Here is a 26,402-nt window from a genome sequence, read left to right as displayed (position 1 = left end):
ATTGTTCGCGTGGGTTTTTTCCCAGGTCTCCTCCCACAGTCCAAAAATAGTGCAACATAAGTAAATTGAACATATCAAATTGGCATCATAATCAAGCTTTTAGCAAGCTGTATACATCTCCTTAGCCATCCTTATGTCTGTCATTAACCAGAAATAAGCCGAGGAGTTCATCAAGATCTACCTAAGCTCAAACTCCCCCCTCGTCCTGCAAACGGGAGGGAGCCCAGGCCTCTCTCCCAGGACAGCATGCCAAACAAGCTTATTACCAATCATCAGCTAAGTGTGAACTCTTAAATTCTAACTGTGGTGGCGCCTCACTCTAAACTACAGGTTAAAAAATGTTTCACACAGCATTGTTCCAGAAACACCCATCACTATTAAAATGCTTGTCATTCAATAAATGGCATACTACTTATACAACATCTGAACGCTCGCTAAGAATGTGTCCAAACACAGACTGGCAAATCTCGTTCAACTGGGTATTTATGTTTTATTACTGAAAATGATAAGACAGTGTTGATGACAATACTGTACCATTCTCCTTGTTTAAAAGTACTGATGGTCTGAGGGACTGACTGGTAAACAAGAGGAGAAAAAACAATGGAGCAGGCTTGCCTCTCCGGGACTGGATATGACCTTAATTTTCACCATGTTCCTGTTGCACATTCAAACTGCACAGAAAAAAAACACAGTGCAGGCAAACGATGACTAGAGAATGCCTGAATACGGACTTTTTAAAAGATGGGAGTAAGAGATGGGGTGGATGAATAGACCATAGACATCAATACAATTACAAATCAAAGTGTCCGAACATTGCATCAATCCTGCTGTGCAGTTGGCAGAGGGAGGGTGCGCTTGCACAAAAAAGGGCAAAACTCATACAGCTCACACTAACGCTCTAGACTAAATAACACCACTAAGGATGACTCCAGCAGTGTTAGGTTTTCTGGGTTTTATTTTTTTTTTACTGTAAGATAACTAAATGTTCCACACTCCTCGTGTTAATATAACTTCAATATTTTTCTTTTTTTTTTCTTTTTTTATGGTAAAGTACACAAGCTGAGACCTGAAAATAGCAGGGTGTAGCTGCGGTTTGACCTTCAGGTCTCGCTCACTCTGCCAGCTTTCAACCGAGAACAAATATATCTTATATGCAATTTTACCAATAATAACATTAATTATGTCATAATAATTTTCCTCATGCCTTGTAAATTAGGAAACAAACAATCAGAGCCTGCTGCACCCCCCACCCAACACCTCCTCCCCTCCCCCAAAATAAAAAAGACAAAAGCCAAAAAAAAAAAAAAAATTATAATAATAATAATAAAAAAGAAGACCATAATGATTGGGGATTTTATCTGACTTTTAAAGGACCCCTCTTCTATAATGTCTCTTTAGGCCTGGGAGAAGAGGATCCAGTCTTGTCAGTAAGAGCCAGGATTGGTCTGGCCATATAAAGGCCAGTACATCTGGTCCAGGTTTTTTTTGTTGTTGTTGTTTGTTTGTTTTTTTTCTCTCTTTTTTTTTTTTTTTTTTTTGGGAGTCTGGGATGGAGCGGGATAATGTGGGCCTCTGTCACGTGGTCGTTTAAAGTGATGATTCTCCAGGGGTTAGTGCAGGTAATCATCCACTGATGCGAAGGCGCAGGATCCGCTGCCGGTGCGAGCCATGAGGGACAGGCACTGAGCTGCCTGACCCATGGCCAGAGCCAAGGGAGGCTGCTTTGGCAGGTTATGAGTCTCTGCAGGAGTGAAAAAAGATTCCAGATTAGTCTGAATAATGAGATGGAGCACTGTTCAAATGTTTCAGATCAATAAGGTTTCTTCAGAAAGAATACTTTTGGTTGTGTGGAAGTTTAAATTAATATAATTTAGTTTCAAATTAACAGTAAGATATATATATATATATATATATATATATATATATATATATATATATATATATATATATATATACACATATATATATATACATATATATATACATATATATATATACATATATATATATACACACACACACACACACACCCACCCGCATACATACATACATACATACATACATAAACTGAAAACTGAAAAGTTTTTGGTGTTTAATTATATAATTTCATTCCAATCTCTAGCAACCTAGGTGTGAGGGACATTAAACATCCTAAGCACTGACGGAGCCAAAGTGATGCAAATTCTATAGACATGGTCTCAGTGACTGTGACTTTGCCTTTATGGATCCATCCAGGCCAAAGAAACAAACTTTTGTTGACAAACTTGTGTGGTCAGTGGCTGAGCAGGTTCTTTCACCTATCTACTTCATTTGCATGCTTTGTTAGTCATCTCTACCTTAGGAACTGCCCCCTCTTAAAAACATAACAGACAAGACAACCCTGTCTCAAATCAGACTCATTTAGAGTAGTTTCAGACTTGTTCAGACTCATTTACATTTTGAAGATGCTGTCTGACTGCAAAACAACCAACACGTCTCAGAATTCAGCTTGTAATGAGTCTCCTGGAATGGGTTCTCATTTTTCCAACAGTTGACAATGACCCATTACGGTGAATCAAAAGTGACTTTAAATGAAGGGTGGTTAAACATTTATTTATAGATTAGAATAATATTGTAATTGAGTTTTTTTTTTATTTTGTACAAGCTAATATCGAGCATTACAAAAAAAACAAACCAACAAAACTCATCTTGAGAGACAAAAAGGATTCAGTGAACGATAAAACCCGACTGGTAAAATCAGACTGCAGTTAGAATGACACTATCTTTTTACTATACAATTATAGTGATATCCATGACTGGACTAAACCAACCAAGGTACCAGTCAAGAGTGCGGATTAAAATATAAATAGTTTTATAGTATATATAAAGTTTTTTTAGTCCAAATAAATGTTTTCTTTTGAGCTTTATATTCATCAATGAAAACTGAAATAGGCAAATCATGGTTTCCACATAAATATTAACACATAAAATATATAAAATACGCACATATACACACAAAATAAATGCTGGATTGGAGAGCAGAAAAGACTTAGTGAGCTCTTACCTTTGATGGTTATACTGCATTTAAATAAACTAATATTTAAATTCATATCATATTGTGGAAAAATGGCAAAACAAAAACATATATGATAAACACAAATTGGAAATATTATCCCCCCCAAACCCCCAAGAACATGCTTTGATTTCAGGAAAGGAAGTTTTTTTGGGGGCTCAGATGCAGTTTTGAGCATAGTATCAATATTGTATGGAGCTTGACCAAGAGAGAAAACAAAATGGAGAGGGACAAATCCAAATAATCTTGTTTAGTGATTCGTTTAAACTGGATTTCAACATTTACACAAAGGGCTAAAAAGTCCAATAACCAATCAGCTGGTGTGTGTGGTGTGCGGTCTGGCGCAAAATTGCTGCCGTCGAGTCATCCAGGTGGATGCTGCATACTGGTGGTGGATAAGGAGATTCCCCCCGATGCTTAAAGCGCTTTCAGTACCCAGAAAAGCGATATATAAAATGTAAGGAATTATTATTAATTATTATTACTATTATAATTAAAAGTGCTACCCACCCAGCCTATTCAGTTTGATATATTTTCCCTTTTCTCTCAGTTAAAATTTTTTCTTTTCTTTCATTATCATTATTTTTCACTTAATACACCAGGCTACCATCCTCAACTTTCGGTACTGACCTGTTCATATGCTTAATTTGTAAAATGACTGCACATCATATACTGTGCTGCACAATATGAGGGTTATAGTGTTATAGAGTAGGTTTATATATATATATATATATATATATATATATATATATATATATATATATATATATATATATATAAACACAACTGAAGTCAGAATTATTAGCGCCCACTTTGAGATGTTTTTTCTTTTTTAAATATTTCTCAAAAGATGTTTAACAGAGCAAAAAAAATTTCACAGTATGTCTGAAATTATTTTTTCTTTTGGAGAAACTCTTATTTATTTTATTTCAGCTAGAATGAAAGCAGTTTTTACTTTTTTAAAAACCAATTTAAGGTGAAAATTATTAGCCCCTTTAAGCTATATTTTTTAGATATTTATTATATATATTTTTTCTATTTGTAACTGTCACAAAAATCAGATAAATAAATCTTTAAAAAATAATAAATACAAAATGGCTAATAAACAATATATCTTGCAATTAAAGCATTCTAGTCAAAACAACATTATTTTGTTCATAGACTTTCTTCACTTGCATAGGTTTGAGCTTAATGAGATTTCCCTAATGCTGATAGAGAGACCATTGTAATGATTAGGCGGTTTTTGGTTGTTCTAATGCAATCCATTCAGAAAGTTAGGAATACGGATGCTGTACCTAATATTGCACTGTTGAGTGTGGAACAGACAGGCTCTCTCTGAATGGAGTCTAGCTGGTAGCCCACGGGACTGTTCCATGGATCTGAATATGCCAGCAAACTGAATGCATCCTGCAAGAAAAAGACAGAACAAGAAGCTTTAGGAAAGAAAACATACACAAACACTCACAGATTGCTTTGTTAGGTAAATCTTGCTAGTACTAGGTTGGAACTAGGCATGGGCAGGGGGTATGATAAGCTTGGATAAACGTACCACAGTTTCAAGGTTTTGCGTTTACTGTTCTAAAATATGCTCTTTTTAAATGTCTGGGTAAAACAATAAAAACATTTTCCCCACTGAACACAATATATTTTATTTTAGGAAATATTTATAATAGTTTGGAACAGTAAACATGTCAGGATTATTTAAGCCAAAAGCAGTGAGCGAATGAAAGGAAAGTTAACCTTTGGTTTGTGTTGTAGATGAAATATAGTCTTAATTATAACTATAGTAGATAAAATGAGCCGAAAGTATTTAGAGTCATAACTGAGGGAGGGAGGAATTAATATCAACCTCCGCATAAACAGATGACTTTTATAAAGTTCACTGGCATCCTTTCACTCCAAAAAAATCACAGTTAGAGCCGAGTGTTATGAGATGATGCATGAACGTGCATTAAATAATTATATTTAGCAGTCTACATACGTTTGTTGTCTCATTCCAAACATATGCAGCAAATTCACAATATGCACATTAAACTAATCAAAAGAGCAGTAAAGATTCAACTATAACGTTTAAAATTATAAATGTATAACCCCTCCATTTTTTCCCAAAATTTGCTGACAAGCTTTGAGAAGATGCTCCATGGCTAGTTGCATTAGCTCTATAATGCCAGTCTCCTTTTCAAAATACGAGCTCTATACACATCGTAAGTTTAATACAAGCTTACATAAACTTAAATATAAAGGGGAAAAAATCTAATTTTGTTGCAATTTCATTAGGGGATGTTACATTAGGGAAGTTTTCATTAGGGAATGTCGTTTAATTAAATGCTACACATGGCATGTATATTAAGGATTCTGTGTGGATTGTCAGAGCCCGTGTTTTGTTCTGAGGATTTTACACAAAGGAATCAACATTTTTGGAGGCTCACATTAGAGATCTGCGCTGGACAAAATTTTGAATCCCGCTCTCCCCCGCACTAGGCAGGTTTTAGTCCGAACCCGATCAATCCCAAACAATTTGTTGTCCCGCTGCCCGACCCGCTCCGTTTTTTACCAGCCGCGTCCGTTCCCGCTAATGGGCGGGGGGAAGAACAAAACCAAAAACCACCCAGCTATACAGAGTCCAAACAGCCTATAACACGCTGTCTGTATAAACACACACACAGCACCAAGCAAGTGACACACACAGAAAGCAACATCACGTTCTCTCTCACACACGCACGCACACACACAGCACAAAGCTCTCTCTCATTCGCGCACGCGCGCACACACACACATACACACAGACAGTAACAAACAAGCTAAACGCAGCATCACGCTGTCTCATTCACACACATACATACAGGTGCTTGCTCGCACGGGAGCGATATTGTTAATTATACCAGTTACTGACCGCTCCCTTGCTTTATTCAGAAATTTATTCCCGCACAGAAAGAAATCTGGTCGGGTCCCGCGGCTCCCGCAGGAATGCAGACCTCTAGCTCACATTATTTCATAACATTGAACTTAATGGAATATTTAGCTATAGCTTTCATTCAACGGCACCTTCTTTTCACAGGTTCAACATGGTACTGGAAACATTGCACAGACATTTTCATCCACATACATGACAGCATTTGCTGCAGATCTGTCAGCTACTCAGCTCGTTCCATGATCCAAATCTCTTTTTCTAGCAATCTTTTTTGTGGATGCCATTACAATAACGTGAACTCTTTGCCATATTGAAGGAAACAGTTTGAGAAGATTTGAGCTATGTGATGTGCTGATCAGTTGATACTATGGTAAACACAAGTCTACGAAAATTCCCAAAACCTCTATACCCGCTAGCAGCCAATGACACCTGTGAGAGTGGATGCATGTTTTTATGCTTTAGACTAAATTGTGACCCTCAGTCTTAACCCTGCAGCAGATATCGAGACATTTCAGACCAGGCAGTTATTTTCCTGGCATTTACTGTTGAATTTAGGTGAGCCTGTGTCCTCACTTTCCTGTTCTTACATGGACGGTACTGTTGTGCCCTGGTGTGTTGATGTTGTAGCTCATCTGCTTTAAAGTTGACTCTGAATCTACATGCACAGTTACTGCCTTGCGATTGGCTGATTAGATGCCAGTAACCCTAACCAAAAGACATTTCATATTGGGTTTTTAATACCACTTAAATCATAAAGATGATGATAGACACCAAACACCACATACATTTGTCTTTTAGAACAAGTGTAAGTACCTTGAGCATCTTCTTATTCGCTGAATTTTTGCCCCGCTCACGGCGCAAGTGCTCACTCATGCTTTGTAGCTCCCGGCCAAACTGGATCATCCTCTCAATGGCTGCCTGGCTCCCCCCGCACAACTGTCTCTTAGACTGAGTGCTATCCACTTCTGTGTAAAGAGCATTTTATCCATTTAAAATGGGGCGACAGATTCATTTGCATAACATGGTTGTCCAATGAACTGAGAACCACATGCACAACATTCAATTTGTAACGCTGATCACAAAAAAACCTTTGACGTCCGACAACAAATTTCATTGTATATACACAGGAATCTGAGCCAAATGAATTACTCACCCATATCTGCATCACAGTCCTCTGGCTCTGTCCCGTGTGTAGAGCTGCCATTCAGAAACCCATTTGAAGAGGATTCAGACACTCCGTTTGAGAAGTGATCCACCTCCATCTCCACTTCGCTACTGCGAGAAAGAGGCGAAATTGACTCAATACGGTTGTTTTATTTTGGATGTTCTTATTTAATTTTGCCTATAATCACACAAAACTGGAATGATTCAGCATAAATCATATATCATTCTAGCAGATGCACAAATTTTGACATTTTGATAAAATGTAAACAAAAAACTAAATGAAACGTGCACAAAGTATTAATTTGTAAACAGATCTCTATCATGCATTTACAGAATTGACAGAATGCTCATTTAATCCCAAAGATATTAAATAAAGCCATACATACCTCACAATCGTCTGCTGACCCCTACTACCATTCAGGACACCAAGCTCAGGACTTGGAAGGGTAGGAGGACATGACTTGTGACTGTGAGCCGAGGTGTGGCCTTTACTTGATGAAACTCCATTACAATAATTACTATCAAAACCTGAAGACAGATGAAAGTGCAAAATGTCAGTTAAATGTAACAGTTCAGGGCCATCCTATCAATCACAAAGACTGCATTTATATAAAAATCTACTTCAGTTCCAAAACTTTACATATCCTTTGCATAAAATCTAGCAATCATACAGTTAAATGCACTGCTTCTGCACCATTTGAAGCCAGTGAGCCCTAAAAACCCTCTTAAAACTGTTAAAACCCTCTACCTCCCCAGCTCCTCCTGTTTAAACTGATTTTCTGGAAGTTTTCTGAGGAAGTTTTTTTAGTAGATAATCTGACATATTTGCTTGAGTGAATCCCTTTGTAGTGAGTGACAAGTACAGTGCAAATGGCATTAAATGTTACTTTGTTAACGATTTCTATGTGTTTGTCACCATTTCGGTTTTTCCTTTATGGAATGAGAAAACAGACTACAGACTACTGTATGGAAAGAAATGATCTCTCACACAGGCGCAGAACATATATTCACGTTTGTCATCTGTCATTTGTTTGCGATGTTCAAGGTTAGCTTTTTGGTCCAGATGGAACAATACACAGCAAACGTCAGACAAAAACACAGTTGGTTTTTGTTAGTTCTTTGGCATCAGCTTGGTATATCCTATATATGAACATAGTAATCAAGGTCAGATCTGCACCAAAGTGAACTCGAGCAGTTCAGTTAGGATGAGAAAGCAATCTAACCCAATAAACCAGGGGTCACCAATCTCGTTCCTGAAGGTCCAGTGCCCTGAAGGGTTTAACTCCAACTTGCCTCAACAAACCTGCCTGGGTGTTTCAAGTATACCTAGTAAGACCTTGATTAACTTGTTCAGGTATGTTTGATTAGGGTTGGGGCTAAAATCTGCAGGACACCGGACCTCCAGGAACAAGTTTGGTGATTCCTGCAATAAATCAATCAACAATAAGTGTAGGGTGGTCCAGGAGTGACATCAGAACCCCCCCCCCAAAATGTTATTTATCCACTGCTGGTTGCCTCAAAATATTTTTAATGGAGTAAACTAAGGTCTGTGGTAAACAAAACTGTATAATAATTAAAAATTTTCCCCACAACATAAACTACACAAACTCACACCCTATATGTATGTATCTAGTTACAAATTAAACATGTATGTTTTATAAGTTAGCTGGGTGTGTCTAATTTACATTTTAGACAAAGTTATATTTACCACAGATCATTATTTCACTAGAACTACAATAGGAAAATCTTGAGGCAAACTACAATGAATTATTCTCATCATTTGTAATGTCAACCCTGCACCACTCCATTGTAAATCAAAATGGCAAGTGTGTTACATCCAAAGCAGCAGCATTGCCATGTTTTAAAAACAAATGTTGTGGTTTCCCACTTTAATAAGATTATTTAAAAAAAAGAAAAGTGTATTAAATCTGTTAATATTTTAAAAATAAATCCATTTTATTTTTTGGTTGGAGCAGGAATGTTGGCCACAACATATCAATGTGCATGTGTGAAAACAGCTAGATACAACAAGGCCATGGAGCAAACCTGTCATCCATTTAGATGGATAATGTAGAGGAACCCAAACAGCTGCACAATGACCAACAGCTGGATTTGCATGTGACTTGCAAAAAAGTTTCTGGTACCAGCGTGTGTATTTTACAAACCATAAATACTATGTTTTGTTAGAACTTGTGTGTATTTGAATTTCTGAAAGCTAAAATAAATGTTTTTTTTGTTGTTTTGAAACGCTGATAAATTGTGATTAATATTAAATCATTTGAATTTAGCTGTTGATTCTAATCACACCAGTGTGATTGTATGCTTCAGGGATTAGCCAAAGTTGAAGAAAGAAAGAGATAAAACCCCTATTAAAGGAATACTGAATTTTCTCTACTCTCTGGACAAGACTTTTTTTTTACCCTGAAAGACATTGTTTGAAATTATACCAGTTTTCTTTGATCAATTAAAGGGTATGTGTGTAGTGCACCAACCTGTCTGGTAAGCCTGGGAGCTGCTGGGTTTGTGAACAGGGCTGTTGAAGAGGCGAGGGGAGCCTGGGTAACTGTCCTGTGACTTAGGGCTCCTGCCACCAAGACACCTGACCTCACTGTCAGTGCCATTCACCATCTCAATGAACTGCCTGACTCTGTAAAGAGAGACACACATCGTGTATACAGTGTCTTCACTGGATGGGTGTTCATTCTTGAAAGACTGCACATGTCACACTCACTTCAACATGAAGAGGAGGTCTGGGTTTCTCTCTAACAGGCTGGGATAAAGCTGTTGAGTGGTCTCTATAGCCTCTCCCATTCTGCCAGACAGGACCAGCTTCTGGATTTCTGATATTACAAATAGTAAATCATTACAGAGAAGCATGTCATTCAGCTGAGGATGTATTATGAAAGAAAAAAAATTGTCATTCTTACTTAATGTTGACCTTTATAATCAAACAAAGGGTTCCCACACTAATCTAAATGTCAAATTCCCTGACTAATTCTCTAACAAAGACTATAGAATACACGAGACATGTCACTCATATACTTCTGAATGGGGAAAAGTGTAACAGACAATATGGCAAATGAAGTCCCGCCTTTTAGTTCAAGAGCCAATCAGCAATTGCTATATGGTGAATAAAGCCCACCTTCGAGAACAGAAGCCAATCAGAGGTTGCTATAGAATGACATCTCTCCGGGGGAGGGGCTCAGACCTGATGTGAGTGTTTGCATAATTTGCATGATACAAACATTTAGGATTGAAACTAAATAGACAGTCATTGTTTAATTTTATTGGTTATTCCTAATATGGAATTTAATCGCAAGCTTGGCAAGTAATTTTGGAAAATTTGATGTTTTCCAATTCAAACAGAATGCCCGGGCATACTGCCCAAGAGGCGCTTCCAAGATGGCCACCGAGTGAAATGACTTGCCTTAAAGAGACTTTGCTTCTACTGACTAAAAAGCTGAATTTCCATGAGCTATACAGAAAAACAGGCAGCAGTCTGTCCAGAACATTCTCTCCAAAATTTTGTGATTCCATGATTGCTGAATTTAACTCAAAATTAAGCAAATTGTTCACAAGGGGCTTCCAGCTCTTTTTTAATTATGGCAGATTTTGAATTCTGTTAAAATTCCTGCTGTGCCAAATAAAACCATATTGGCGTACAGAAAGAGCTCATCTGGTGTGAAATACCATGAGTTTTCATAGATTCTGGCAGGGCATTCCGCTTCTCCTCAGGTGTGTGACCCACTTTAGATGTGTCATGTGACGTTACTGTAATGAGCATTCAGCCAAAGCCTATTTGAACAAGGCTACATTCTTTGAATCAGTCGATTTTAACATGATTTCTCTAATTTCATTGTTGAAGAGATTGTGCCAGTTTTGTTTACTTTAATTGAGTCATTCATGTATTTAAGGTGATTCTGTAGGCTTTAAGGTTAGGAGGTAAACACTTTCTCTCAGTTTCTCTCAGTGTTCCTTTGTAAAAATTATAGACCAATGAGTCTTGAGGGAAAAAAAAGTTATAAAGAACTAAGATGAGTAAATTTGTGTATTTTCATGGCCAAACGACACACAAAATGCCACAAATGGTAAAAAATTGAGAAAAGTCAGCACAAACCAAGTTATTTTAGGCCACAATAATTCAGAAATGTTTTTTTCACAGACAAAAAACAGCATTCTTAAAACAGGCAGTATTTTAGCAGGTAGTGCTTGGTAAATGTGTTTAATTGCCGGCTGATGAGTGGGAAAGGCAATGAAAAATAAACTAACCGTAACAATAGGCAAAACATAATAAACATGGTATAGATGAAATACATTTTGATAAATGGGAAGTAAAATTTTAAATGACAAACAAATTCACTAACATTCAATGACTTGGACAAAAAATAAATTATATACATATTGTATAATTCCCTGGCTTTTAATGTCTGAAATAGACCTTTTAAAATCTCATGACCTGTGGGAACCCTGCAAACAGAATCAAAAGACAGTCTGAACGTTTGACTAGACTCACTCTGTCTATTTTTGATAGATGCAAGTTCCTCATGTACAGCCTGGTCAGTTGATTTGGCAAAGGCCTCAGCGGTGGCACAGTAACTGTGGTGAACCAGATAGGAGGCCACCATTCTGGGAAGACAGTAAAAAGTATGAAAATCAGAAAGAGAAATGGGGAAATTTGCCACTAGAACGTGCTAAAATTAACCTTAAAAACATACTCCAAATCAAAAGTACTTACTTTTGAATCATGGCTTGCCATTCTCCTTCTCTCTCCCCAATGGGGAAGCGGTCAATCTGAGACTGAATCTTGGTTCTCCATTCCCGCATGTAATCCTCAATATCAAAGACAAATGGATGCTGCCCAAAGTTGGCGTCCACGACCTCCCCCGGGGTCTGTAGACCCACTGTGGGATACAGGTTAGGCTGAAAGCAAAATAAGCATGGTTAATTAAATGTAGATGACAACTAATTCAATTGGTTTTCGTCAATTATATAAAATCTAAAAACTCAGTTGCTTTGTGAAATGAAAATATGAATCGCCCTGACTTAATCTGCTAAATTTGTCTATTATGGTTGTAATGACAATAAATATGCACTAAGAACGATTTTTTTGGAAGATACTTGGATATCTTCTAACATTTGAAGACTACAATTATTGGCCATGATGTAAAATTTTAATTTTCACACATATTTTCCAAGTGATTTGAACACAACATGGACTTCTTGTACAGTATTTCTTAATATATTTTTATCATTTTAGTTTGGATGAAAAAAAACATTATAATACTGTGGAAGTCATTGGTTACAGGTTTCCAACATTTCTTCTTTTGTGTTCAACAGAAGCTCAAGCAGGTTTAAAACAAATACAGGGCGAGTAAATGATGGCAGAAATGACATTTTTGAGTGAACTATCCCTTTAAGTTTTTTAGACTGGCTACAGAACAGACCAGTGTTGTCCAATGACTGACCTACATAACTTAACCTGCCCAGTTAACCTCATTAACCCAGCTGAGCCTTTAAATGTACTGTCCTTATGGCAAAGACAAAATTGTTTATTAATTTTGGTCATCAATAGGGAAATATTTGAAAAATAATTAAAATTAAAACCTTAACTGAAGGTTTATACAGTGCATCTCCATTGGGAAAAAACTATTAATTTAAAGCTTCCTGGAAGCAGTCCACAGTGCTACACAAATATATTTTACTTGAAGTGAAAATGTGCCTCAGTTCATGTCTGTCATACGCATTTACACTAAGACGAATCAGATTGAAATGGATTTCTAAACACAACTACACAATTCAAATGTTGCTCATCGGTCAGGTCAGGGGGCAGGCACACATTAGTCATTTTGCGATGCCTTCTGTGCTCATCGTCCAATAGAAAGAAAGGTCAGGTCTGCTAAACTGACATGGTTCACAGAAATACTCAGAGTAACATGAATGCTGGTCACCAGCCAACTGTGTTTTCTGCTCAATGGATTATTGTTTTAGCCCCAAACAGGCCTCTGTTCAGTCAGCGAGAGAAGTGCTTGGGGCTGTCAAGTCCAACATCTTGAATGATGAAGAAAGGAAGGAAAGACAAAACAATACCAAAAGGTTTCCTCTATTACATCTAAAAATGGGGGATATTCACAATAGTGAATAATAGAAAAATAATCAATCACCCCATGACCTTTAGGCAGAAAATGACATGTCACAATAGTTGTCAAAAAAACTAATATCAAGTAAAGACTTAACAAAACTATAGAATAAATACACATCACAGTTGTTAGATATAAGTAAGATGATTTTAAAGGAAATCCTAACTTTTATTTATTAAACACTGGTTAAAAGTAACAGTAAACATTTAAAATGTATATATTTATTTACTTCAATTAATAACTTTTTATTAATCATAAATATTGAAAAAAAATGTATGACTGTTTTTATTTACAAATATATTAAATCTTTTTAAACACTGATAACAATGAAAAATGCTGCTTGGGCACATAAAACATTTCTACAATTAGTTTACGGACTCGACTCATTTTAAATGCATTAGATACCTCTTTTTTTATGGTTCTAAATTTTGATCTTGAATAATTTAACAGTACCATCAGGTTTACACATTTTTATCAAAGATACCTCTTTTTTTTTATAATTAAAAAAAAAAATCTAACCAACTCAAAACATTGAGCAATAGTACATTATTATATAATATCAGTGCTTCCCACAGATTTGAAATATACTTGCTGACTGTGGTAGCTGCATTGAAATACACATTTTCTCCTCAGCACATAAATGGTCAACTACATGCAGCAAACAAGATGTGATTTTTAATTATATTTTATTTATTATGACACTGTAATACACCATTTCTTTTCAATGCGTTAAAGTTATTTTAAAAAGGTTGTTGAAATAAATTAAATCCACTATTTCTTACTTTTATGCTATTTAGAAGCCATGTGCACCCACTGACAGGTAAAAGCTGCTCTCTCTGTCCCTAAAGTTGATTGTATTGACATGACATTTACAGTATTGCCAAAGCATTTTAGATATGTAAGAAGTCCGTAATATAGTAACATCATTAAATTAATAAAATACAGCAAACGAGAAATAACTAAAAAGAATAAAAACAGACATCATTGCTTAAAATTATAATAATTACTAGAATAAAAAGTGTAGATTATTTAAATAAAGCAAATTAGTTGATTAGCCATTTCTAATGGAGTACACATATTTTGCAGCCAGTATATTTAGTTTTATCTGAATATATAGTAAAGTTTATCAGAGTCTTTTATTAAATAAATAATTATTAAATGCTTCTCTCGCGGCTGTGCGCGCAGTTAGCTGCGAAAAGGTTATGCAAAAACGCATACAAATGTATAAAGGTTACATAAATAACCTCAACTTGAGAAAGTGAAAGCAAAAACCAAATTCCGGACATTTTAGGAGATTCAGAAACTACGGTCGGATGTATCTTGGTGCAAAAGGCGCTTCTCTGTGAGTCTGCAGAGCATGTGAGATTATCTCGGCGAGTGTTGGTGGTTCGTGCACACACACAACGAGAAGGAGAAAACGTGCAGTGCGAGAGAACATTTTCCGCTGGTTAATTGATCGCCAATGTTTTGCTATCTTGGACGAATACAAAAAAGTGTAAAAGGATGATACTAGTAGTATTATTCACTTGTCACCACCAAATATACTTGAGCGGCCGTTAATATACCTGGGGCAGCCTGCCCAAGTAAAGTCTATGTGTGGGAAGCACTGAATATAAATATTGCAACTTCAGTCTCAAAGGAGATTGAAAAAGAATGAAACTTACCGGTAAATCTGTAAAAGCTATGCCTGGGGAAAAAAAAGGAAGAATTACATTTTCATTTATCCAAGTGTGCGCAAGTCTATTAACATTCAAACTTATATATAAACTCCTAAATTGTACTAAAATTGTACTAATCATCCCATTCAAAGAGATGTGTATAATGTTAAAGTCTACTGAACTAATATTTTTAATCAACATCAATAACAAAGAAAGGACAAATAATGCAAATGTTTCCTACCTAGACTGTGGCCATTTTTTGTGTAAAAACAGGTATTGTTGATGAGGTTCACACAGCAGCCAATCACATCGCCTGTTGTAAATGTAGGTCCATAGGGCTGTCCAGTGCCAGAAGAGCAGAAAGAGTGGCCATCGTCCCCATGGTAGCCATATGAGTGTTTGTCCCAACCTAAGAACAGAACATTGTGCACATAATGCAGATTTTTTTTTAGAACAATAAAATATAATAGCACTAAAGAGCACTAATCTCTCTAAACTCTTATCTCCCTGGCAAGCTGCAGGAACCACCCAGTGTCTGTGAGCATCATAAAGGTGGAGGATCAAGTTAACATGAGCACTGCTAGCATCTAAACTTTAAACCTGATCCTCCATAGTGCTTCAGAAACAGAACGCGACCTGAAAACATGACATAGCTAATATGTTACTAGCAGTAAAAGTTCAGTGACTCCTTAGTGCCTGAAAACCATTTTTACCTGGAAGTCTGTTCATGTTGACACCTTGAGCTGACAGGCCAATCCCCATGTACCTGGTGACACAAATGAACAGCAAATGTGTAATGCAAATGACTGTTTAATAGAGTGCTCACTTTAAAAATTGTGCACTCATAAGACATTAACAGTATGGTAGTATCACACTGTTAATTATACTCTTACTGACAATAACTATACTAATTTAGTAGTGTCAATTAGTTCTTGTTTCATTTAAGTAATTCCATTGTGTGAATTTGAGCAAAATGTGTCAATATATAGTTGTTAATTACATTTTTTTTCATTTAACTTTTTAATACCATCAAGTTATGCAAGATGAAAATAGGAAATCTCACCTTGTCAACTAGGTTAAATAAAATGTTTTTTTTCCATACTGGATTTTATTTTTGATACCATTTATTTTTAAGTAGTTCAACATTTTCGTTTTCATTTTTGGCCATGTTCACATGTTCATGGGTATTTTTATAAAAATCTTCGTCCACATGAAAATTAAAAAATGCACTGAGATGCATGTTAAGGGCACAAATTAAGTATTTGCATGGGTAAATTGCATACAAATCAACACTAACATGAAAACAGAGGCGGATTAGAGACCCATAGGCAAACGAAACAAAATATGCTATGCATTTGCTGCGAATGTGTGGAATTTCTTCTGCGTTTGGTGTGATCCCAGCAGTGTTGCATGCTGATGTCACAAAGCAAACACTCTGGTTATATCATCCACACAACCATACTGCACTCAAAGTTTGGCCAGAATTTTCCGAAAGTTTTGGTTTTAGTTAACTGACACTGTTTTTTGCGTGGACAAACGGTTAAACTGCGCCTAAAAAAATTGCAGTTTTGTGCGGACAGCGCCTTAGTCATAATAATCATTGACTGAATAAAGATGTTGTCTTCTAGATGGACCATGGGCCTGTACCATGAAGCCAGAATAGCTAGCTAGCCAGTAAAGATTCAGTTTAATTTGCACCAATTTTTGGTTTTAAGTGCTGGTTATATTCTGGTTTTGAGTTTACAAACCGAGATTCAACCAACCGTGAGCAAAGCAACACATATCAAACCACTTCTCCCATTTCTCTTGCTGCAAATTAAATTCCTCCTGGTGCTCTGATTTCCCATACAGTGCAAAGACATCTGTCTTTCGGATGAGACGTTAAACCAAGGTCCTGACTCTATGTGGTCATTAAAAATCACATGGCACTTTTTGTAAAAGAGTGGGGGGTGTCCTGGCCAAATTCCCTCCATCGGCCTTTACCCAATCATTCCCATGCACCAAATTGGCTCGATCACTGTCTCTTCATTCCATCTATAGCTGGTGTGTGGTAAGCAGAGCGCACTGGCGCTCTTGTCCTGTGGCTCCCGTCGCATCATGCAAGTGGATGCTGCACACTATTGGTGGTGTGGAGAGACCCCACCCCTCATAACTGTCAAGCACTTTGGGTGTATACCATACATGATTAATTCTCTATATAAATACGCATTACATGCAGGATAGGTAAATAAAAATAAACAAAAATGGTGGTAGTGTATGACTGTGTGAATGAGAGAGCTTGTGAGTGTTTACCAGCACTGAGGGTTTGCTGGTAAGTGTTCTAGTGTTAGTGTACAGATATTTGGCCTCATCCTGCTGTGGCGTCCCCTGATAATACCCCTGACAATCATTTTTGAGTCACTGCATACCTATACAACACATATTATCAACTACACATACTGACTTCACATCTACATGTGCACTAATAAGGCAAGCGGTTTTCTTTTAGCTGTCTTCTTTCTTTGCTATTTTCTTGCATTACAAAATTTGCTTGTGACTGGGCCTGGCTCTCTTGTGAGAAGTCAATCGCAGTATATTCCAAAGCATTACTACTGATGTCCCGCCTTAATGTACACATGGGCTTTAATTCGGAATTTGAGCCTGAGTTAACGGAGAAATTTGCTGATCAGTGACATGGTACCAATAAAGCCTAATTGCACTGATTTGGTTTTGTCAACTGGAAGTAAACCTAAGTTTGTTCACCCACCATTATGGTACAGGCCCTTGGTCACCTCATGGGGGCTGCCATGTTAGGATCACATGATTAGATCAGACGACCATACTACTCAAGGGTTGCATTCCAGTCCAAGTGTTTACACCCTTCACTCACCAACTTCCCTCTGTCTTGTTTCCTTGGATGTATGTCATTGATTACGTTACACAAGTGTAAACTTTTGGTGGAACATCTAAATGGGTTTAAATGGAATGCCCTAAACCCTTAAGCACTTGGAAACTACTGTTGTGATGTCCCAATCGCATTGCATTCTGGGATATATAAGTGCGGAGGTGGACATATGAAGCCAATTCGCTCCCTTGATCAAAATCGAGGGAATGTCCATGTAAGGTGTCCTCGTTCACTTGATGAAGTGGAATGCAGTTTAAAATGGGGGTGAGGATTCCCCCGAGGGAACAAGTGAAGGGAAGTTTGTGAGTTCATGTATGTGGAAATGGAACGCAGTCATCTTAATATTAGGTGAGTTTGACTTGAAGGATCACTAGGGCAGACACGTCTATGTGTGATGTCTAAGAACAACAAAAGCAATTTAATATCATACAAAGGCATCGTAATCACACTCACAATACTTTGACATCACTCACCAATCAGTTCAGTTTATCAAATTTTTGCAAAACTCTTATTATTTTCCCTCGACAACAATAAATCAACCATGGTTGACTGATAATTGAAGCCATTAGTAAATGAAAAATGCATATGGCATAAGTTGTCCAGCAACACATAAATAAACAATTGAGTACACTCATTATGCAAAATAATGTACTCAAAATATAGATTATTTCCACGTACCCATCTCGTCCTTTACTGATAATTTTCACCTCAAAGTAATAGACCCCACATGCAGCTGGAATCGGGTGTGTTGCACGGACAGATGCAGCATCTTTAGGGGTCTTTCCATGACCTGGATGACACAAACATAACAATTTACAATTGCAAGTGGTTAGCATCACTCACAAGAAGCACTGGAGCATTTGTAAACTTATAATTTCCACAGAGGTCGCCTTGGCAAAAAACACTTAGCAAAATGATGTATTTGCTGTGAGAGTTGATGTGATGTTTTGCCTGGCAACAGCAAACACTCTGCACATTTGCTTTTATTTTTTAACATCACACTTAATTCAATTGGAATAAGCACTGGTATAAGGTTGAAATTTTTTTTTTTTTTATCAACAAATCAGAGTAAAAAATGATTTATGTATTGTTATTATTTTGAACATTTCAGTTAAATCTGTTAATTGAAACAAGTTCTTAAATTCTAAACAAACATGATGACAGTAATAAAACCAATCCAATATCAAATACAAAAGCAGCAGCAAATCATTCACAAAATATATTAAATATATGAATATAATACATCTCTAAGGACTAATGTAGACAATTTGTATTACTTTAACTCTTGTTTGTTCAATTTCAAAGTTTTTTTTTATTAAAACAACTTTATAGGTGTATTTAACAACACTCACTTTTGATACACCAATTACATTTTATCTAACAGCTATAGGTCACTTCTGTCTCTGTACAAGCATTAACTCTATTATTAATTTATTAAACAAAACTATACAGGTATATTTGATAATTTCATTGTATATATTATTGTATTACATAATGCATATATTCATTTTTTTTCTTCCACTTCTTTTGTGATAATTTTATGATTCTTTCTTTATTCTTTTAAATGTAAAGCACCTTGAGTTGTTGTTTCAGAATTATGCATATATGGGACATTTTACCAGTTACATACATTTTCACTTATAAAATGTGACAGGACCCGACTTAAGTTTGTCTTCCTTAAAAAATCATACAAAAACAAGCATAAAATTATACAATTTAATGATAGAATGCATCCTTGATTACTGTCAGCTTCTTTTTCATCAAATGATGTCGCTTCTGCATCATAGCCTTAAAAATGAAAGATGTGACAGGACTGACAGAAACAGTGGAACAATTGTACATTAATTTGTATTATAATTTCATATTTTTAATCAATGGATGTGAATGATAACAACTTAAACTTAGAGTATTTTTTACTATACAACTGTTTTTAGCATAGCTGTAGGTTCAATTGGGCTGAGGTCAAAAACAATGACAGGGTCTGTACATTCGTAAAGTATTTTTAATAAAGAAAAATAAAATCTGAAAACCAAATGAACATATTCCTCGCATAACATATAACTCACATAAATCAACCATCAGTACATTTGAGACATTTTTGGGATGAAATACTTTTTATTCACTGAATTTATGTTTTTATTTCAGAGACAGATAATGTACGTCTCTGGTAGAATGTCCCATAAACACTTTTTAAAAATAACCTTAAAATAACAGAAAACAAAACATTTTGTCCAAGCCTTCAATCAACTATTTATTTATTTTTTTTAATTATCTATTTTTTTATTATCTATTTCTTTTATGTCTGAATTTACTTGGCTTTATTTATTTGGCATTTTGTCAATTTTGGTAACATTTAATCCCTTAAACCCAGACATACACACAGTACACTTCTAAGCTTATATGCAGATTGTACATTTACGAAGTCATCTTGGCCTACTGGTGGTAATTTAAGGAAGTCTACCTGAAACCTACCTGTCGTCAGCACTAAACGTCTGATCAATTCTGTGGCCTACCTTTATGACTCAGCTGAGGGAAATGGCAGACACCCCTCAGGATTACAGAAGCTTATTTAACAACTAAATATGGTAATCAAATGACACATATATTGCAGCTCTTTTTTATCTGGTTAATTTCTAGTAAACCCCTGACACACTGACGATGCCAGAAAACCTGCCTCTGCAGATAAACACACATACGGGCCTAGCTAGAGCTTATAATGCGACAGGCTCGATCATCAGCGTCTGTATGAAGACATGGCCTTTGTACACTGATCGTGTTGTCAAATAAGCTGACAATGCCTGCATTTCAGCAGTGAAACCCCATAGAGAAGGTGCTTCCGGAAATTACAGTAGCATCTTTATAGCACGCTACTCTCAAACTCGCCACCATGTCCTTGTTACAGTGCACGAACTTTACACTTTACAGCGTAACACTTTTCATAATTCATTATCCAAACTTACATATCGTGTGTACATATTATTTAAAAAAAACATAACATTTGCATTCGTTCAATTAATGGTCAATGTAGACTGCTCGAGAATGCTGCTAAAAAATAATGCTAAAGGGAGGCTATTTTTATTTAAACGTCGACTAAGCATTTAGTTAACATTACTAAACAAAGTTGCTAGTAAACACTTGTCTATTTATGTAGTCTATGATAATATACTCGATTGGGACTTCAAATATGCCCCCATTTCTTAATCATTTAGCAGTGTTTGTTGATAAAAAATAGGTTTGGACACAATACGACTACGCTGAAGCTAAAAAGTGTCTTTTTAATATCACTAATCAGATGTGTAACTTGACACGAGCTAACCTGGCTAACGTTAACTTAATGCCTTCAGCATTTAGTTGGTAAACAACTTGGTGTTTGTGTTCATCTGCTGTTGTTAGCCTTGGTTACCTTTATAATGCACCCGGAGGTTGTTTTGAGACAGGCCGATGTAGCTGAATTTGTCTTTGGGGCTCCAGGATCTGGGCAGTGGGGTCTCCTGTTCGTTGACGGCTGGGTAAAGGCGTCTAAGCCGCTGGTTGAGCTCTTTTTCCTGCTCGTTGAGAGCCAAGTCTCCGTGAACAACAACCGACATCAGAAACCCACAGCCCGATGACGGTCCTGACATCGCGATCCGATTCCTGCCGTCGATACCAACAGCTTGCCAGCTATCTTTAGCTGGACAGCTTTCTAACAGTGTCCAGTGGCCCAGGCGACCACTGTCAGACACCGCAGGAGAAGAGCCGCCGAGATTTCGGGCTTGTTTTATTCGGATCGGACGGCTAGCCAGCCAGCTAACTGCGATTAGCCCGCAAACAGCCTCTCTGATAGAGTTAGCAAGACGCTAGAGGGAATTAATCACGCCAACAGAGCGAAACGGCAGCTTACAAAAACATAACAGACGTCCAGAAAGTTGATCCGTGTTATTTAAGACGACATCCAGCCGAACGGACAGACGAAATCGGGCAAAAAGAGCAGAAAGACAGCAGCAGAGGGAACCCCGATCTTTTGTTTGTTGTTAGTGTGAAATCCGACGATCTGATTGGCTCTCTCAAGGTCCAGTCATACTTCCTCGAGGACTTGGTACATGACTAGACACAAGCTATCAATAACATGTTCTTCTTTTACTTTGATTGTTATCGATAGTTTAAAAATGGCCGAGACAATGATAATATACACGCGTGTTTACAAATTGCAACGTTTTATTTATTAAGTCATGTTCATGTCATGGGACAGTGCAGTTGTGGTGTAGATTTAGGGCCATCTAACATTTGCAATGCTTTGGACAACACTACACCAGAGTACACACGACTTGTGATTTAACATAGAGAAATGATTGTGGAATTTTAAGACAGGTTGTGAGCATTTAGGGCAGCAATCAAACGTTTTTCAAAACAGAATACAAAATATTGTTTGTAGAAAATATTGTCTACAAAGTCTGTGTAGTCTTGTGCAACAAATCTTCACATTTGCTTAACAAGTACAATGCAGTAATTCACCTTGATCTGATGTGTTGATTTTCCCGTCCTCTATAATGAGAGTTGATCTTCCCATTTGTCCTGTTGATGCAGTTCTTTTCTGTATGCATGGTATAAAGTGCATTCTCCAACATTCTTGTGATAAAATGGTTAATTTGTACATTTGTTATGATGTGGAAAAATGTATGCATGTTACTTTCTTCCAAACATGTTCTGACATGTTCATGCACCACACACATTTGTGTTCCAAGTAAAGCATGGTCAAACTATTAAACATGATTAAATTATAAAAAGAGGTCCCCCATAATTCAATATGCTGAAGGTTAAGACTTCATATTGCAAACCTTCAATGACTAACATTTCTAACAAAGTTAATGTTAAGTAATAAGACTGTGAAATGAATGACCTAGATTGAATAATTACTTCCCTGATCCTTTCAAATACTCCAGTAAAAGTTACATTAAACAAACATATACATAAGGTTATAAAAGAGATATTTTTTTAAGATGTGGAATCATTTTAAGTGTTAAATTTAAACAACATCAATTTGCATGAAGCTAAATTAAACCTCTGCATTTTTATTGTACACATTTTTCACTTCAGTATGCATTGTTTATCCATTAACACACAAGTTTCCACAAACCGGCAGGACTATTAGCACATCCAATCATCATATATATATATATAAAAGTTGCTTTGGTCATTACGGTGGTACACAGTCCCAAAACTCACGGCACAGGCATTGGCAAAGGCCGTACACCATGACAATGAGAAGACTGACAGGTACCAGACTGACCATCAGCACCCCTATGGTGGTGTGCTGCATGATTAGCAGGTACACACCTAGAGGCAGCGAGCTGAAGTATAGCAGTCCCAACAGCCAAACCAGGACGCGTGCAGAGGTCTGGCACAGGAGGGCCGCACAGTTCCACACTGTCCATCTATTGGTAACTGAGGCCATTGAGTCCAGGCTGGAAGATCGATAATCCCTACCTGGAGATGGAATAACAGACTCTTGCCGAGGCTCCATAATGGTGATCACCACATAATTGGAGCGAATTGAGGTCGGAGAAGCTGAAGCTGAGTGTCCCACCAAGGAGGTGAGTCGTCTGGGACTGAGGAGAATCTCACCTTGGTTGTCTTGCAGGTTGTGACTCTTCCTCATCTGGAAGGATAAAAGCGCTGACACCAAGTTGTACTCATCTGGTAGACTATCCACATCTTCTCTGGGAAGTTCTGTGATGTAGCGGCAGAATGGACAAATCACCGCATTTGGAGAGGATTCACCTAAATCGTGGATTTTTGCAAGACACTTGGCACACAGACAGTGGCAGCACTTAAGAACTTTGGGCCGTCGACTTGACAGGCTGTAAGCACAGTAGCAGATCTTGCATTCCAGTTCCTCTGTGGTAAATCCACCCACCAAATCCTCCTCCGGGAGCTGTCCCATCATATCTCCTTCTTGTCAACGCTTTCTCATCGGCTGGTTGTAGTCAAAGCTGTGCGGGAACATGGTTGCGCGGTAGCTGCAGGGCTACTGCTGGAGTCTGGATGGTGTCCCGTGCAGAACGTAGCATCACCCGCACTGTGCTACTGTGGGTCTGGATGGGTTTGTGCTGAGGAACATTTCATGCACTGTGTAGAAGGGTGGGGAGAGGCCACCACCGAAAAGATAACTGTTAACACAGCAGTAGAGAACAAACAGTGCGGTAACAAAGCAGGTCCTGTAAAACCAGGCTGGAATTTTCTAGCCAGAGCTTTTGTTGCCACTGAAATTCAGTCCAATTAGTGGCTTCGCTCTTCTTTCTGGTACAGTTTCTGCTTGCTCAATGCTGGATTATTCCAAAAAAGGAGATGGTTTTTTGGCTGAAGGCATGCTCGATTCAGAATATAGAGTAGTATGATATGTTTTAAACTCATTTGAAACTTATTTTAAACTTTCATTTTGAATGCCAATGTAAAAAGTTCACTGTGCAAGAAATTAGGTCATTGCTGTTCACTGATTCTGTGTCCTAAATTAATGAGAATTTATCATATCAAATGAGAATTTACTGGTACTACTGCCTTTTTCAAAGGGAAGTGAAGTTTCACACTACTATTTGTGTAATACATTGGCAATACTTATAGGTTTGCTTTTAAAATAACATGTTGGGGGCTGGAATTCAATAAAAACAAAAATGAGACATATTAACCGTCTTCATCTATGTAGGTTCTTGAGTGATAATATCCACAACACTCTCTCTCTCTCTCTCTCTCTCTCTCTCTCTCCCTCTCTCTGACTTTACAGCAAGATATAGAATTGACTTTTAATTGTAAAATGTTTTAATGGATTAGATCTGCTACACTGCTGTTGAGTGAGGGCTACTGCCAAAACATGCAAAAAACAAATAAACATGCTATAACATTGAAAGCAGGGAGAACCAACTGTTTTAGATTTCGGCAGGTGGTCCTGGGGGAGAGGAGGGCTGGGAAAATTCCAAATGGGAACAACACTGTCATGTTGGAATGGAAATAAATGACAGAACACAGCAGTGTCACCTGGCCAGTTGAGACCTCCTTGGGTCATGCATGCAAAATTCATTCATTCATTTTCCTTCGTCTTAGTCCTTTTATTCATCAAGAGTCGCAACAGCGGAATAAACCACCAACTTATCCAGCATATGCTTTACAAAGAGGATGCCCTTCCAGATGCAACCCAGTACTGGGAAACATTTATACACACTCATACATTACGGCCAATTTAGCTTATTTACCTCAACTATGCTGCCTGTCTTTGGACTGTGGGTGAAACCGGAGCACCCGAAGGAAACCCACAGGAACACGGGGAGAACATGCAAACATGACCTGAGACTCAAACCAGCAACCTTCTTATTGTGAAGGAACAGTGCTGACCACTGAGCCACCGTGTCACCTGCACACAATTTATTTGTTCTTAAACATTTTATACATTTACATTAATATGAAACAATTGGATAGAAAATCAGGTAAAGTAGTGGCGCAGTAGGTAGTGCTGTCGCCTCACAGCAAGAAGGTTGCTGGGTTGCATGGTTCGAGCCTTGGCTGGGTCAGTTGGCGTTTCTGTGTGGAGTTTGCATGTTTTCCCTGCATTTGCGTGGGTTTCCTCTGGGTGCTCCGGTTTCTCCCACAGTCCAAAGACATGTGGAAGAGGTGAATTGGGTAGGCAAATTGTCCGTAATGTATGAGTGTGTGTGTGTGTGGATGTTTCCTAGAGATGGGTTGCGGCTAGAAGGGCATTTGCTGCATAAAAACTTGCTGGATAAGTTGGTGGTTCATTCTGCCTTGGCGACCCCAGATTAATAAAGGGACTAAGCAGACAAGAAAATGAATGAATGAATGAATAGATGGAAAATCATTAGTGCAAATATATGCTTTCCTTGTTTGTTCCCTCCACCTATCTGCATGCTTTAACATCAGCTCTCGGGTTATGGGAAAAGTATGCAGGAAGAAGGTCTATGTCCATTTCAGTGGATGGCTTTATCACAATTATCAAAGATTTTTCCAATATGGCCACTTTGTTTAGCAATTGTTATGCAATGTTCTCCTCAAAAGTGCAACCTGAGATAAATGTTATTTTGCTTGACAGCTACTATTTTAGAGTGTATGCTTAAATTATGAATTACTGTACCTTTAATTTTTTTTATTCTGTTTATCAAGGCAGCATTTATTAAATGCAATAAAGTGTTACATTTTAAATATAAAAAAGGTATTAAAACTGCTTATCGTATGTAGTTTCAAATTAAATGATTACTCCAGTCATTATTGCTATTATTACTATTACCATTAATAATAATAATTCATTTATTTTCTCGTCGGCTTAGTCCCTTTATTAATCTAGGGTCGCCACAGCAGAATGAACTGCCAACTTATCCAGCACGTTTTTACACAGCGGATGCCCTTCCAGCCGCAACCCATCTCTGGGAAACATCCACACACACACACACACACACAATTCAGCCTACCTAATTCACCTACACTGCATGTCTTTGGACTGTGGGGGAAACCGGAGCACCCGGAAGAAACCCACACGAATGCAGGGAGAACATGCAAACTCCACAGAGAAACGCCAACTGACCAGAGGTTCAAACCAGCGACCTTCTTGCTGTGA

The 26,402-nt window shown here is 37.4% G+C and overlaps 2 protein-coding genes across 2 annotated transcripts; both read right to left on the bottom strand.

Moving 5' to 3' along the window:
- Positions 1-1,518: 1,518 nt before the first annotated feature.
- On the bottom strand, positions 1,519-21,770 carry ranbp9 (RAN binding protein 9). Its single transcript, NM_001080571.2, is given in 14 exon segments — positions 1,519-1,741; positions 4,348-4,459; positions 6,777-6,928; positions 7,117-7,238; positions 7,514-7,655; positions 9,620-9,774; positions 9,859-9,967; positions 11,641-11,753; positions 11,863-12,047; positions 14,929-14,951; positions 15,164-15,331; positions 15,636-15,688; positions 18,485-18,596; positions 21,210-21,770. Coding segments are annotated over 14 exon segments (1,794 nt in total). The 5' UTR covers positions 21,427-21,770; the 3' UTR covers positions 1,519-1,610.
- Positions 21,771-22,822: 1,052 nt separating this feature from the next.
- rnf182 (ring finger protein 182) lies at positions 22,823-23,848 on the bottom strand. Its single transcript, NM_001045351.2, has one exon. The coding sequence runs from the start codon at positions 23,727-23,729 to the stop codon at positions 22,980-22,982; it is 750 nt and encodes a 249-aa protein (NP_001038816.2). The 5' UTR covers positions 23,730-23,848; the 3' UTR covers positions 22,823-22,979.
- Positions 23,849-26,402: the final 2,554 nt, after the last annotated feature.

This window comes from Danio rerio, chromosome 2, assembly GCF_049306965.1.
Source record: "Danio rerio strain Tuebingen ecotype United States chromosome 2, GRCz12tu, whole genome shotgun sequence".
Classification (NCBI taxonomy): Eukaryota; Metazoa; Chordata; class Actinopteri; order Cypriniformes; family Danionidae; genus Danio; species Danio rerio.
The sequence above is the reverse complement of the archived record's forward strand: the minus strand, read 5'-3'. Positions and strand labels throughout refer to the sequence as shown.

What these genes read in the sequence shown, in the direction of transcription:
- rnf182 (NM_001045351.2), bottom strand. Translation starts at nt 23,729, where the DNA reads ATGATGGGACAGCTCCCGGAGGAGGATTTGGTGGGTGGATTTACCACA.